The 13057-nt window shown below is 48.3% G+C and overlaps 1 protein-coding gene across 1 annotated transcript in view; it reads right to left on the bottom strand.

Annotated features, from left to right (window-relative positions):
- The window catches only part of LOC119108379 (gamma-butyrobetaine dioxygenase), a 31008-nt gene extending 21792 nt beyond the window's left edge, over positions 1-9216 (bottom strand). Inside the window, exons 1-4 of the mRNA XM_037231954.1 lie at positions 9033-9216; positions 6056-6270; positions 3531-3665; positions 2166-2371 (exon numbers count right to left, since the gene is read on the bottom strand). Of these exons, the coding sequence (XP_037087849.1) occupies positions 2166-2371; positions 3531-3665; positions 6056-6270; positions 9033-9216 (740 nt within the window). The remainder of the gene's footprint in view (positions 1-2165; positions 2372-3530; positions 3666-6055; positions 6271-9032) is intronic.
- Positions 9217-13057: the final 3841 nt, after the last annotated feature.

The raw sequence follows: 13057 nt of genomic DNA, 5'->3' as shown, positions 1-13057 counted from the left end.
GAGGTCAACATCCGTAACGTGACTGATGGCGTTACGAGCGACATAAAACGCCTTAAAAGGCACCGTTACAACGGAATAACTTCAGTGTCCTCTAGCACCCGCCATAATCGCGTGCGTGCCTCGTGTCTCGCCTCGGAGCCGGCACGAAGCGGAAGAGCGTGCTCTTTGGTTTCGGAATCATGCCATGATGTTGACAACGGTCAAGGCCAGTGATATGTCGGGCCAAGGTCAGAACACGTAGTCGGACATTATTTTCTTTGCTCTTGGAGTTCGCATAACATGCATAACTTGTTGGTTTGAGATGTGTTACCTATGCCTTCTGCTTTATCACATAAGCGAGTGGGAAATCATTTGGGAATGATGCTTATAAGCTGACCTGGCTGGGGTTCTGGTGTGAACCTGGTGTGACCTGGTATAACAGGACTGAGCATCACTGCCAGGCAGTCACACCAGGCAATGAATTATATGAAATAATCGGATTTATTACATATATCTAATACCACTACACCAGCGCCGTATGTGTAAAGTTACTAGCAGACGTATGCAAAGCAAAAGAGAGGCATCGGCTATGAAATTGTATAGACTCGCAGGCCAGCTGGTCAAACCAAGATGAGGCGGGCGAATTGCGGGCAACCCAAACCGAAGGCTTTCTTGTGAAACGCACACGCGGATCAGACAAAATCCACGCTTGAGTTGCTAACGTCCTTATATGTTATCGTCAAAGAATATCCCACCCGCTTCCATGTGTGGGCTTAGTTTAACGCGATGCACAATGTCCTTCGTTACCGACTGCACGCTCTGCGCGCGGCCATTTCCGATCTCGTGGTATTACATGTATATGGGATTAATAGCCGGAAATTTCATATATCGTGTACTATTTTTCCTCCATACTCCAGTTGTGAAGGACGACAGGGTACAATCGCTGGGCCGGTAGATGATATTGTTCATATGACAAGCACTGAGAATGTGATATCTCTGATGCCCCTTGTAAGGTTCACATCTATAATGATTGCCAGATCTGTGAACAGCATCACCTACATGCAAAGCGGCTGCTCAATGCGCTCCTCCGCGGCCCGAATGGGGAAAAATGCACTCGATACATTACAGATGTCAAAAACAGGAAAGGTAACTCGTTGGTATCGCACGAAAAGGCAAAATAGCCCAGCAAACCTACGTCGATGTCTTTATAACAAGTGGCGTAAGTTCACCATCAACAAAGGTTTTCACCCAGAATATCACAATTTAGCTACATGTGGGGTTCTGAGGATGTGGTAAATCTATCTGACACGGTTCAAAAGTTATTCTTTAAATGAGATGGAAGACAGCTTTCCATCTCAACACCTCGCGGGCATCGGCAGGTGAAAGGGTCAACAGAAGTCGTTTAAGCTCCGACAGATTATTAGTGCGGGAACAGCATCAAAGCATCCGGCCGTCGGTGGCTCGGCTATAACCGCATAGTGTTAGACAGAGCCAGATACCACCCAAAAACAAGGATGGAACCAAAATGTGAATGTAGCTAGTTACCAGCTTCGATCATGTCTCATTAGCGCTAAATAAACCGATTTCGAGAACGACGTCTAAATCTGGGTTTTTAACCCCGAACTATCATGAAAGTGGTATTCGTTTACTTACTGCACAGATAGAAAAATGATTCCCGACCAATGCCAGCGCTTCACATGTCCGAAATACAAATATTTGGTAACGGTACAGCGACATTTATGGTATCTTTTCTCTTGACGCTGTTTTTCTGGGTAGTCTGACTTCCATCAATGTCACAATAATTGGCACAGACAGTGTCAGTGCCATCTCACACGCCAGTATAATTCGACACTGGAATCAGAAAACTCTTACTCCAGTGTCAAATGCACTAACACAGAGTCGAACGTGTGCTTTCGCAGCGGTTGAACCCATTGAAAAAGGTCATCAGTCATCCTGGTCATCCTGTAATCCTGATGTGGCCGTCTCACCCGTAGTACGCCACCCCGGTGTGACCCCCTCACCCGTAGTGCGCCACCCCGGTGTGACCCCCTCACCCGTAGTGCGCCATCCCGGTGTGACCCCCTCAGCCATAGTGTGCCATTCTGGGGTGACCGTCTCAGCTGTGGAGCGTCCTAGTGATGTCACGCTCCTACCCATCGCAAGTACCCCTGGCATGGACGGCTCACCCGTAGTGCGTCACCTTGATGAGGCCGACGTGTGAGGCAATCTTCTCTACCACGCCGAACCGGGTCGGGCTGTTGCGCACCACCACCAGGCCGTGGGAGATGAGCCGATGGAGCGCCTCCCGCAACACCCCCAGGTCTCCGAGCAGGTCCTGGTAGTCGACCTTGAGCAGGCTGGACTCCATGGTGGCTCGGTTCCACAGCACCGTCTGCAATGCGACGGGCGACGATTGGTGCAGGTCCGCTCTTCTGAGAGCGCTGGCAGCCGGCAGGCGCCGGCGGGCTGCTGTCTTGTTCGTGAACGCGTCCTTCCTGCGCACAGCAGCTAGTGGAGCGAGCGTGGAGCATGGTTGGTATTTGACTTTTGAGTATTGATTTCGCGCGAGGCTGTGTCTTTCCAGAAGACAGGTGTTTTCTATCAGCCCTTCTGTGATATAGGGAAGTATGTCTTACTGAATCACTCCACCGCTTCACATATGCCGTGAAAGACTGTGGAAAACCGGGTCCAGTTGCAGACACCATTTCGCATCCTTTGAAGCGCGGCAAGACGTGCGTATTCCTGCACTATGCAAAGCATCAACCACTGAGCACGCCACCAAAATTTACACACAGCTGCAGGCACTCCCCACCAATGTGTTGCACACACACACAACCCAGAATGCTCGTAACACACAACCTCACGCGAGGCCACCATCGCTCGCCGAAAACACGCACATGCTTTAGCCTGATACAGTCACACCCCTGCACCATGCCGCTTCGACCATACTGCCTTGACGCATAGCCAGCTTCTCTGGACACACATAGTCACACTGCTTTGCAAAACAGAGGAAGACGCCCTCCCCAATCGAGGTAACGTTACCTCGCCATACAGCCACATGGTCTGGTTGCAAGCGGCCGGAAAGCCTCACCTGGCGCTAACTCCCACCACAAGCAGTCAGAATATCCCGCCATGTCAAGTCTCAGTTAGCATCACCCGCAAGAATAATCTGTCGCACACAAATGCATCATCGACACAAGTGAATGGAAATTAGAGTCACGCACATTCATATCAACACACTATGCGTCGTCGCCTGATCTTGCCAAGCACCCAAACTGGAATTTTTGCAAACAGCCACGATGTGTCGCCATACCCATGTTAACAGCTCAAGCACATTCACAGAACCACATGTCAGTGCTGTCAAACATATTCACAGAAGCACATGTCATGATGTCAAACATATTCACAGGATGACATCACAATGTGCCACAGTCTCTCAAACAATGCCACTCTCTCGCCACACGCAGTCATAACATCTCCGACAACGCTCGTCCCGTGCTTTCTTCTTCCTTTCCCGAGGATCTCTTCCAGGGCGCCAGGACAACGCTGACCATGGGTGTGGCCTGCTTCTTGCGCTCCTCCAGCTGCTGCGGCGTGAACTGGCGCTGGCCCAACCAGTCGTGCGGAAAGCGGGAGACGTGGCCGTCCGGCCAGGTGACGACCACCTCCTGAGCTTCTAGATCGTTCTGCAACAACACAACCAGAGGAAGGTTGGAACTGGCAAGTTACAGTTGTCATCGCTCTTGATCCAGCACTTACAGTGCAGTACATACGTACCCAGAGGGGGGGGGTCAATTTGCCCCTCAAGGTTTTTAGAAAATAATTTTCTAACTGCGCAGCGTAGCCTCGCCAAATTTTGCATAGCTACAGGGAATTGAAAAGCGAACCCTTTGGTATGAAATATAGATGCACCAGGCAAGGCTCCTGACCTAAAGCAGGTCAAAGCCACCCGATGCCTGTCAGCGAGGGCATTTTTAGAGAATTTTTCAATATGATGCGACAACGGAGTGTTAAACGAAGCTATACATCTCTGAGATAGCTTTTCACGCAATGAAGCAATTAAATTTAGGATTACAACAAATTCCATTGACCTTGGGTCCGGTATAAAGGTCAGACAGAGGTCAAACTAACCCGCTTTTTATCGGGCATCCTGCTGTGAGGGGCAGTTTCTGGTGCTGGCGTTGGATGTTCATATTGGGATTTCTTAGGGTTGGCTTAACTAACGCCCGTCGCTGCCTTGTCCTGCAAGTTGGCCCCGGCTTGGCTGGAGCAGGCCCCTAATTGGTTGGAACCCAGCTGTCACGTGAATACGGGCAGCGTGATGATTGGTGGATCCGGGTGAGGTCAGCGCGGCGTGACCTGTGGCGAGGTCGGCCCGCGCGAGAAACGGGGTCGGGAGAGTGTGGCAGGTCACCAGACGGGTATGTGGTTTTCGTATAATAGAGTGGCATGTGAGCTTTGATCATCTGTGAACCCAGCGCATGACATAAGTTGAGACCCGGGAAACTAATTTCGACCGTATTAACAACAGGTCCGCAACAGTCATCTTTCGAGAAGCTTCCAAACATCAGAACAGGTGACTGATCAAAATTAAACTGGGCCAACATTTCGTTTTTAGGAACATGCCGCCTAGCTTAATCCTTGACACTTATTCAAGTGCAAACAAGTCGGTAGGGTTTCAATCATTATCAACCGAAGGAAAGCAAGGTCACTGACCTCAACTTAAGACTAGTGACCTTTTACTTTAAACAGATATCTAAGTTCAAGGCGGTTGCATGATGAGGTCTGGGGCTTTTTGGACACCGGTCTGAAGTTTGACCTTTTTGGTTAGAAGGCCAGTGAACCTAGGAACCTGAATTTTGATACAAATAAGTTCACATACAAGCCAACTCACCCCATGAATTGTGTGCATGTAACTGTCTTAGTTTTGGGGATTTCAGGCGGGGTCAAACCGCCCCCTGCCCGAGTAAAGTATATTCGACCGGCCACCCGGACGAGCGTTTAACAGGATTTTGTATAGTAAAGTACCTTCAGGTTATGCGACCGTATCACCAGCCTTCTGGATCCTTAAGATAGCATATACACTAAGTCCGCTATAAATCCCCGATCTATTTTCCATTGAGCTCTTATGCTCTGCCCACACAGGCGTTTTTTTACGCTCAAGGGTGTTGCGTACTAAGTACAAGCGTATAAAACGAGCAACCAAATGCATCACACCTTTCCTGGATGCGCCACATTTTTCGACAGCGGCAGCTGCTGTTAGGCATTTGTATGGGAACGATGACCCCCGAGGAATTTTGGGTGTATGTTTGAATGCTTAGCAGGCAACTCATGCTCTCATCTTTGTAGAAAATGGGCGGTGATTCATCCTTTCCAGCTTCCTTGTTTTCTGAAAATTGTAGATAACTTGGATGGGCTTGGGTGCCCTTGGCAGGTTTATAGTGGGACGAGGTAGCTGTCTTGAATCCCAATCTGAGCACCACTGGGTTTGTATTGCACGTCAAACTGTTATTCATAACGTCGAAATGCTTCACATGACGTCACCTGCTCTTTAACGTGCGTCCTACGCACTTTAAAGTGTCTATGTAAACAGACCTTATGGTGTTTGGCACCAGGGGCAAGACGCCATTATTGTGCGACCACCCGGCACATTTTCCAGCCGCCAAAATGCAGTCCAAAAACATTCTCCGACGTCTCCCGTTGTCTCAAGTTATTTTGATTGGCTCGGGCGTTTTGATGGCATTTCACCGGACCAATTGTCACGATGTTCTGAAAACAATGAGGCCTCGACCATAGCGCATCAACTGGTGAAGGTTTGTGATGATCAGTTCCATAGACCCGGATCATGAGGCTGGTCGCCAACCGATTTCTTGTTAGTTTGAAATTTGTTGCGACCTTTGACCCAATCCAAGATCACCATCTTTTAAAAAGGAAATGTATAGACCAAGCGCCATCAGATGATGAACGTCTGGTGTCCATCGGTTCCATACGCTCGGAGCTTGGGTATATCAACAGGCTTTATCGGCCGTTCAGTCCCTCCCGGTAGGGCCTGTCTGCCGCACCCCCTTCACCGCACCTGCACAGAGAGCGGAGCGATGTTGACGTCCAGCTGGTCGATGCGCAGCTTGCGACTGAGCGCGCTGGGGTGGTAGCAATCGAGGCAAAGACAGCTGTCCCGCAGCCACACGTAAGGAAACTGGGCGACCTCGCCGCAGTCCCAGGTCAGGACGACGTTGCCGCTGTCGCGGTTGTCGACCACCCGCTCCGCGCGCCAGATCCGCTGGGGTGCTCCTGAAACAGCGGGAGGAGCGTGCTACGATCGCTGGCTTGAGGTGTGGTCCTTCGTTGTCCGTTATGGTACTACTGCTGCTGTGGCTTTAACTAGTGCCGAGTTTTGAAGCGGCATGCATTGGCGGCGGGACCTGGCTGTGAGGGTCACGCCGCCAGTTCATGCCGCACTCCACCACCGCACTCCACCACCGCCGCTGATGACTATATCTTCTGGTTCTCTTAAAGGCCACCTTTTATGAACTTTTCGCATATGGTTAAATGAGACGCGTACAATCGATCAGAAGTACCGCCTTTCTCGAAACCCTTCCGTATGGTTCAGAATTTCGATTTAAAGTAGCCGACCCGGCGGGGGGAAATCTTAATTGACTCCCTGCTCATCACAATGAAGGTAATGCATTTCACTAACCTTGCTTTTCTGACGTGCGTGTTGTGCAATGTTTGCAACACACTTATACGTCAACATGTTTTTCATCGTGTTACGAAAGCCTTATACACATGTGCTTATACAAAAAGATACCCGCACATGAAGCTTCTATCCCACGAATTCAGCGAAATTGTATACTACGGCTTTGGTTTCTCTGACAATAGCTTCGATTGATTCCTATGGAGTTTAACACAGTGGCTCTTTTCGCGGCGCACTTCAGCTTTAGGAGTGGGAGCATCTGACCCATGTGGCGCACTAGTTCAAATTTCAACCTGTGTGCTTTTCGGTTGCAAGCCATTGCCCGCTGGGCCAACCAAAAGCGTTCTTCCATTCGCACCAGTGGAGGTACACACGGTGGTTGGCCTGACGACGGTGGTAGTCACGATAACCGCCAAATGCAGGGAAGAAGGGTAGTGCTGTTCCAAAGTGTTGACAGCGTGATGAAGACTCGAAAATAATTGAAATTGATATCCTTATCATGTCTTTGACGGTGCCGCAGCGGCACTACCCAGTGTTATCATCAGACATAGCTGATTCTGATATTTCCCTTGATTATGTACTGAAATGTGTCCCAAAGGTGGGGCACTCCTCTTAAGGAGGCTTAGGTGGTCCAATCGGTTTGGGAGAAATAAACCATCCTTCCAAGTAAAAAGGCAATGACACCGAACTCGCCCGAAGACCCAAACCCTGTGGCCTCCGAGCCTTACACCTACGCTAAGCAAAGTTTTGGAACAGTTGGTTGTTCCTCTTATTGTGGGATACGTAAATCCATGCATGAACGTAAGTACAGTAATATAAAAAAATGCTTTGAACGTCCCACTACTTGATAAGATTGCTGCACAACTTACTCTTTGAGTTGGATAGGCCAAGTACACTGTTTTCCGTGGAATTAGTTGGATTTCAAGAAGATATTTGACCTTATTGATAATACAACAGCAATGCAGAATACGTTTAGCGTGGGATTTCGCTCCGGTTGTACGAGATGGTTGGCCTCATTTTTCCAGGACTGAAAGTAAAGGGCAAGGATGCCGAATGAAACGATTGGTGCTTCGTGCAATCAATAACTTACCCCCCCCTCGCCCCCCCCCCCCCCCCCCCGGCAGGGCATCCCGATTAGACATTTTGCCTTTCCAACCATGATCAACGGTGCTTATGGTAAAACAGAAGATCAGTTGAAATAGTCAGACCATCTCACAATATGTCAAGCACTGTCCAACGCACCAGGTGGAGCAGCACCGCCAGGTGCATGCCAAGATTGATCAGATACGTGGACGAGCAGCTGCGAATAAGGTTTTGCTTACTGCTGAGACCCGTCAGATCATGCAAGTTTTCACCTGCCGGGAACCTCTCGTGCTTCCTGACGTCGTGATGCATGGGACCAGATTACCAGCTGCTAGCAGTACTAAGCGTACCTATACTGGTGTATAGGCAGGCACATCTAGGTGAAAGTGTGAAAATGGGTTTGAGGGCTCTGCATAGTTGGCTTTATAAAGCATTACCGTCCATGTTAAAATCAAATGGTCCAAATAAAAACCAACCATATTCGACCACTGCCGGGATGCGCTGCGAGTGTTTTATTTTTAAGCAGGCACATTCTACCACAGCTGAGTAGCATTTAACATTTTTCGCGTGTGTTACCCCCAACCCAATATTTCTGGAACATGTTATGCTTATATATATATATATATATATATATATATATATATATATATATATATATATGTATATACATCTCTCTCTCTCTCTCTCTCTCTCTCTCTTATTATTTTCTAAGTAGTGCTTAGCGTTTGCGTTGGTCATACAAGCGCTAAGGGACCACTGCGCAACCGGTATTCGAACCGGGCCTCCCACGCGAGAGTTCGACACGTAGGCCACTCGATCATCATGCCTTATAGGAATTTGTTGCGTCTTTACATCATTTACGTACAAGCACTTCAGGCGAACGCTACCTGCCTACATTAGAATTGAATAGTTCATTGGTGGTCCAGGTCCCGTTTTCCGTTTTCTTTATATATACATATATATATATATATATATATATATATATAACACATACACATATATATACACATATATACACACACATAATGTACACATAATGTGTATACACACATAATGTACACATAATATGTATACACACATAATATACACATATATAACATATACACACAAACATATACATATATATATATATATATATATATATATATATATATATACAATTGCAAACTTAACTACACCAAGGAGCATTTGCACAAAGGGCTTTTCACTCTGAAACCAGAAAACCGATGCTCGTGGTCGCCATCCCGTGTTTGTCCCGTCCCCTGAGCATGCGTACCTGCGGGCAGCGCGCTGTAGGCGTGCCGGCCGGTCCGAGCCAGACTGGGCAGGTCGGGCCGGTTGACGGGCGGCACGCACGGGTCGCGGCCGGGCCCGGGTGCGGTTACCGTGCTGGCCAGCCGACGGTACGCCGCGCCGACCAGCCGCTGCACCTGGCGCGCGCACCGGCTGACGGACGCCATGGTGGACACCCGACGGGCGGCGAGGGGAGACTGGCCGCCACAACAGCGGGGCGGCGGGCCATCGGCCTCGCCGGTGGGGGACGGGGAGGGGAGCAGCGCGCGCAGGTCATGGCCGAGCAGGGAAGAATGCAAGTTGGAGGCAAGTCGAGGCTGGCATGCGCCTTACTCAGCGCCGCGAGGGAAAACAACATAAGCTGAAGTCTGGTAGCTATCCGAGCGCCCGTTTCCCCCGAAGCACCACCAAAGCATTGGCCAGAAATGTGGCTTTCCGAGCGGCTGGTGGTGGCTCTCACCCTGCAAGAACTTAGAGGGAGTGCTCCATATTTGCATGCGGTTTTGAACTGAAATAGCCATCTCGAAGATCATTCGATGCAGTTTACAACCCTGCGCTTCTTAGCTACCTTAACCCCCCTAGTTTCTGAGCTACACTATGCCGCGAAGACGCGCAGACTTTTTCGGGGAGATTATTTCAAGTCACCCAGGCATCCATGACGCCCTGGTGGCGTCATTTAAGCCCTGCCATTCCATTGGCATGTGGCGATCAAGGCCGAGAAAATCGATCTGTCGGGCCGTTCATATTTGACGTTCCTGAGCACGATTCCCAAAAATAACGGTTGTCAACTGGCTCTCTATCGATGTCGTGCAAGGTACGATGACACAATCAGACTGTGACGCATTGAGAAGCATATTTGCTCAACAGAGAAGTTGTGTTATCTACAGTAGTTCCACTCAACAGTATGCCGATGGCGATGTGAGCTCATTTCATCATATCGGATGCTTGCATTAATATGTTCAAATGTGGAGTATTTCTAGTAGGGGGGTCAGAAAGTCATCAGCTGCCTGGCAGTCTGTCATGAGCCGGTCAGCAAGCCGCCAGAATCATAACTGGAACAGGACGGAGAGGAGCGGTGTCGGATTATACGTTCCTGAAAAGCGAACTGCGGCTCTCCGGGAAGCCACGCCGTTTAGAATACTCCGTGACAGGTACCTCTGGACAGCATCTCAAAAGTATCCTCTGTTTATCTCGTAGGATCTGTCATTGACATTGATAACATTGGTGAGCGGAGCTGCAACACCACTGGAATATACGCAAATTAAAGTGATTTATTTTCGAGTCCAAATTATGCGGTTAACATTTCAGACCACCACAGGCCATTTCTCACTGTTCTGGAAAATGCCGACACGTGCTCCCCTTATTTAATAACAGACGCAGGTACACAAAATTTGCTCTTGTTGTAAGCAAGAAAGGAATTGAGCTCCGTGGTCGAAGACACGAAGCACGCTGATAGTCAAGCAGTACAGCAATTTTGAAAAAGTACGGTCCGGCATTATTTGATTTGAGCAAGTGTTAAAGTTTGAGCAAGCATTAAAGTGCATCATGTTTTGGCTTGGACAGGTAGATGCTTACGTGTCATTGGTGGAAACTGCAGCTGCAATAGGGCCATTTTGGGATGAGCCTTTGTGAAAACATGGTATGTATCAGTGAGAGGGCGATGGAAAATGTAGAAAAACATGAAAACAATGAAGGGATACAATGCATTTTTGATAATTGTTCTTTTGGAGCTAATGGTGTGCTGGTGCTTAATTATGTCTGTTTATTATTTACCCCTTTCAGGTGAAGAAATAAGAATGAGCAGCTGGGACAATAAAATGCTGTAAAAGTTACACTCCAGGCGTAAAGCTTCAAAACAGAAAATCATGTTGTTGCTGCCATATATGCATAAACACGCCAACACTTTATGTTGACTTCATATGCTCCTTTAAGTTGGAACCACGTACTTTCGGCTTTAGCCCAGTTTATCAACCTGCACAAGGCAAAAGCCTGAAAGTCCCGTTCTGGCCGGCATCTTGTGGTTACTAACTAAGCCTGGTCTCGGCTTGGGATGCGGTACACTTTGTGGGCCCAGAGATTCGTTAAGTGGGAGTTGCCATCAGACCACTCGATGCCAGCGCCAAGGTCTCACTGGAGCTCCTCGAACCTGCCAGGCCAAGTCACACTGCGGTATACTTTGGTCTCATCTGCCAAGGTTCTGATTGAGGAGGTCACCATATCAGACATGTCGTTTATGTAAATGACGAGCAGGGGTTGTTCCAGGACGGAACCTTGAGGGACGCCACTGACGACAGGGTGACCATTTCGAGCAAGCGCCCCGACACCACCCTTTGCTGCAGGCCAGTCAGAAAAGCTATGGTCCGCTGTAGCAATTTGTCGCACATGCCAAAGGCGTGCGGTTTGCTAAGTAGGCGTGCGTGCGGCACGGAATCGAAAGCCCCTCGAAAATTCAGATGCACTGTGTCAATTGCTTTAACTTGGTCAATCAGCTTGCTGCCATCCTCGAGGACATCCAGAAGTTGACTGCTACACGACCTCATCGGGCGGAATTCATGCTGGTGGTTCGATGGCTGGCCGGATGGGTTCAAGTATGTCATTAGCTGGTCTCTGATGATGGATTTCAGAAGCTTGCAGGGTATCGCGGTTAAGCTGAAGGGTCGATAATTACCTGGGAAACTGCTTGTCTCCCTTCTTGTGGATAGGCGCTGTCGAGGCCGGTTTCCAGTCTTCAGGTAGGCTGCCGCACTCGAGAGGCATGCGGAGCACCGCCAGAAGACTTTTGGGTTAGACTTGATACCTTCAGAAATGCGTTTTTCACACTCACTACGAATAATTCTACCAAGAGTTCTGAGATCATTTCGACACCGTATGATCTCAGTATATCTACGTCTTTTTCTTTAGCTGCAGGAATCTTCCACTCGAGGAAATTATGCTACGACCGGAGGCCAGTTTAATAAAAAAAGAATATCACTGCTCTTTGCCAAAAATAAATAACTCCAACCAAAAAAAATTCTCCGCTTACCGAGTTTTATGCATGGTCCTGACACCCGACGCAAATTTCACTGGCGACGACTTTTTAGACTTAAAATCAGCTATTGCTAATCAGAAGTGCCAAATGCTATCGTACCGCAAACAAACATCTTTTGATTTTTACGATCGTCGATTATGCTCATTAAGAACAAAATAGTTTTTGTTGTTGCAAATTAGGTGTAATAAGTGCCTTATGCGTGAAATATGTTGCTTTTGTACCGCAATAGCATTTTAACATCTATACTAAAGACCAATTTCTACCCGAGTGGTAGGCAGTGGTCAAAAGCACGCAGGAACATAGAGTACTGCGTGCGAAACCCCTGCGTTTCCTGGGTAGTTGAATAAGGTGTGGAGCATTCTGAGTTGTGTTAACAGGCGCGTAAATATTCGTAGTTATGCGGAGCAGAAATGACGTGAGTGTAGCACGTTATGCATACAAGTGGTTTACTGAGACACATGTGGGATCTGAATAAAATAGTGTTGCATGGTTAGTAGGGTTTGTCGTCAATCACACAATTGCATTGGAATATGATGAAAAGTGGCGCTGACAATAAAGAACAACAAATCCGGGAACTTTCGGAGCAAAGATCAACGATATCAAATCGAAAATCAATCAAAAATAGTTGAGCGAGAGCCAAGTTTCTAAAGAACCGATTTTGTGGCCTGTTGGTAGCAGCGCCACCCATATCGCCCGTATTCCTGAAGTGAGCTTCCATGTTTTATGACTCTGATAAGGGCCGCAAACAATCATAAAGCCATGTCTTAGGCTAGGCTGTTGGTTATAGATGAGAAATAACATAAAACTGCATGCTTCATCTGTATTCAGCGCTTCTTAATCGGATTTACAAACACAAAAACTCGTATATTGATTTAAGTCCAAACTACGGCACCCCTGGCGCCAGTTCAGCTGAGCTGGGCATTAGCAGACGGAAGACAGGTGTTATTGACGGAACGGGCAAGGTTGTGGCGTGGAGCAGG

This window comes from Pollicipes pollicipes, unplaced genomic scaffold (genome assembly GCF_011947565.3).
Source record: "Pollicipes pollicipes isolate AB1234 unplaced genomic scaffold, Ppol_2.1 Scaffold_6686;HRSCAF=7923_pilon_pilon_pilon, whole genome shotgun sequence".
Lineage (NCBI taxonomy): Eukaryota > Metazoa > Arthropoda > Thecostraca > Pollicipedomorpha > Pollicipedidae > Pollicipes > Pollicipes pollicipes.
The sequence above is the reverse complement of the archived record's forward strand: the minus strand, read 5'-3'. Positions and strand labels throughout refer to the sequence as shown.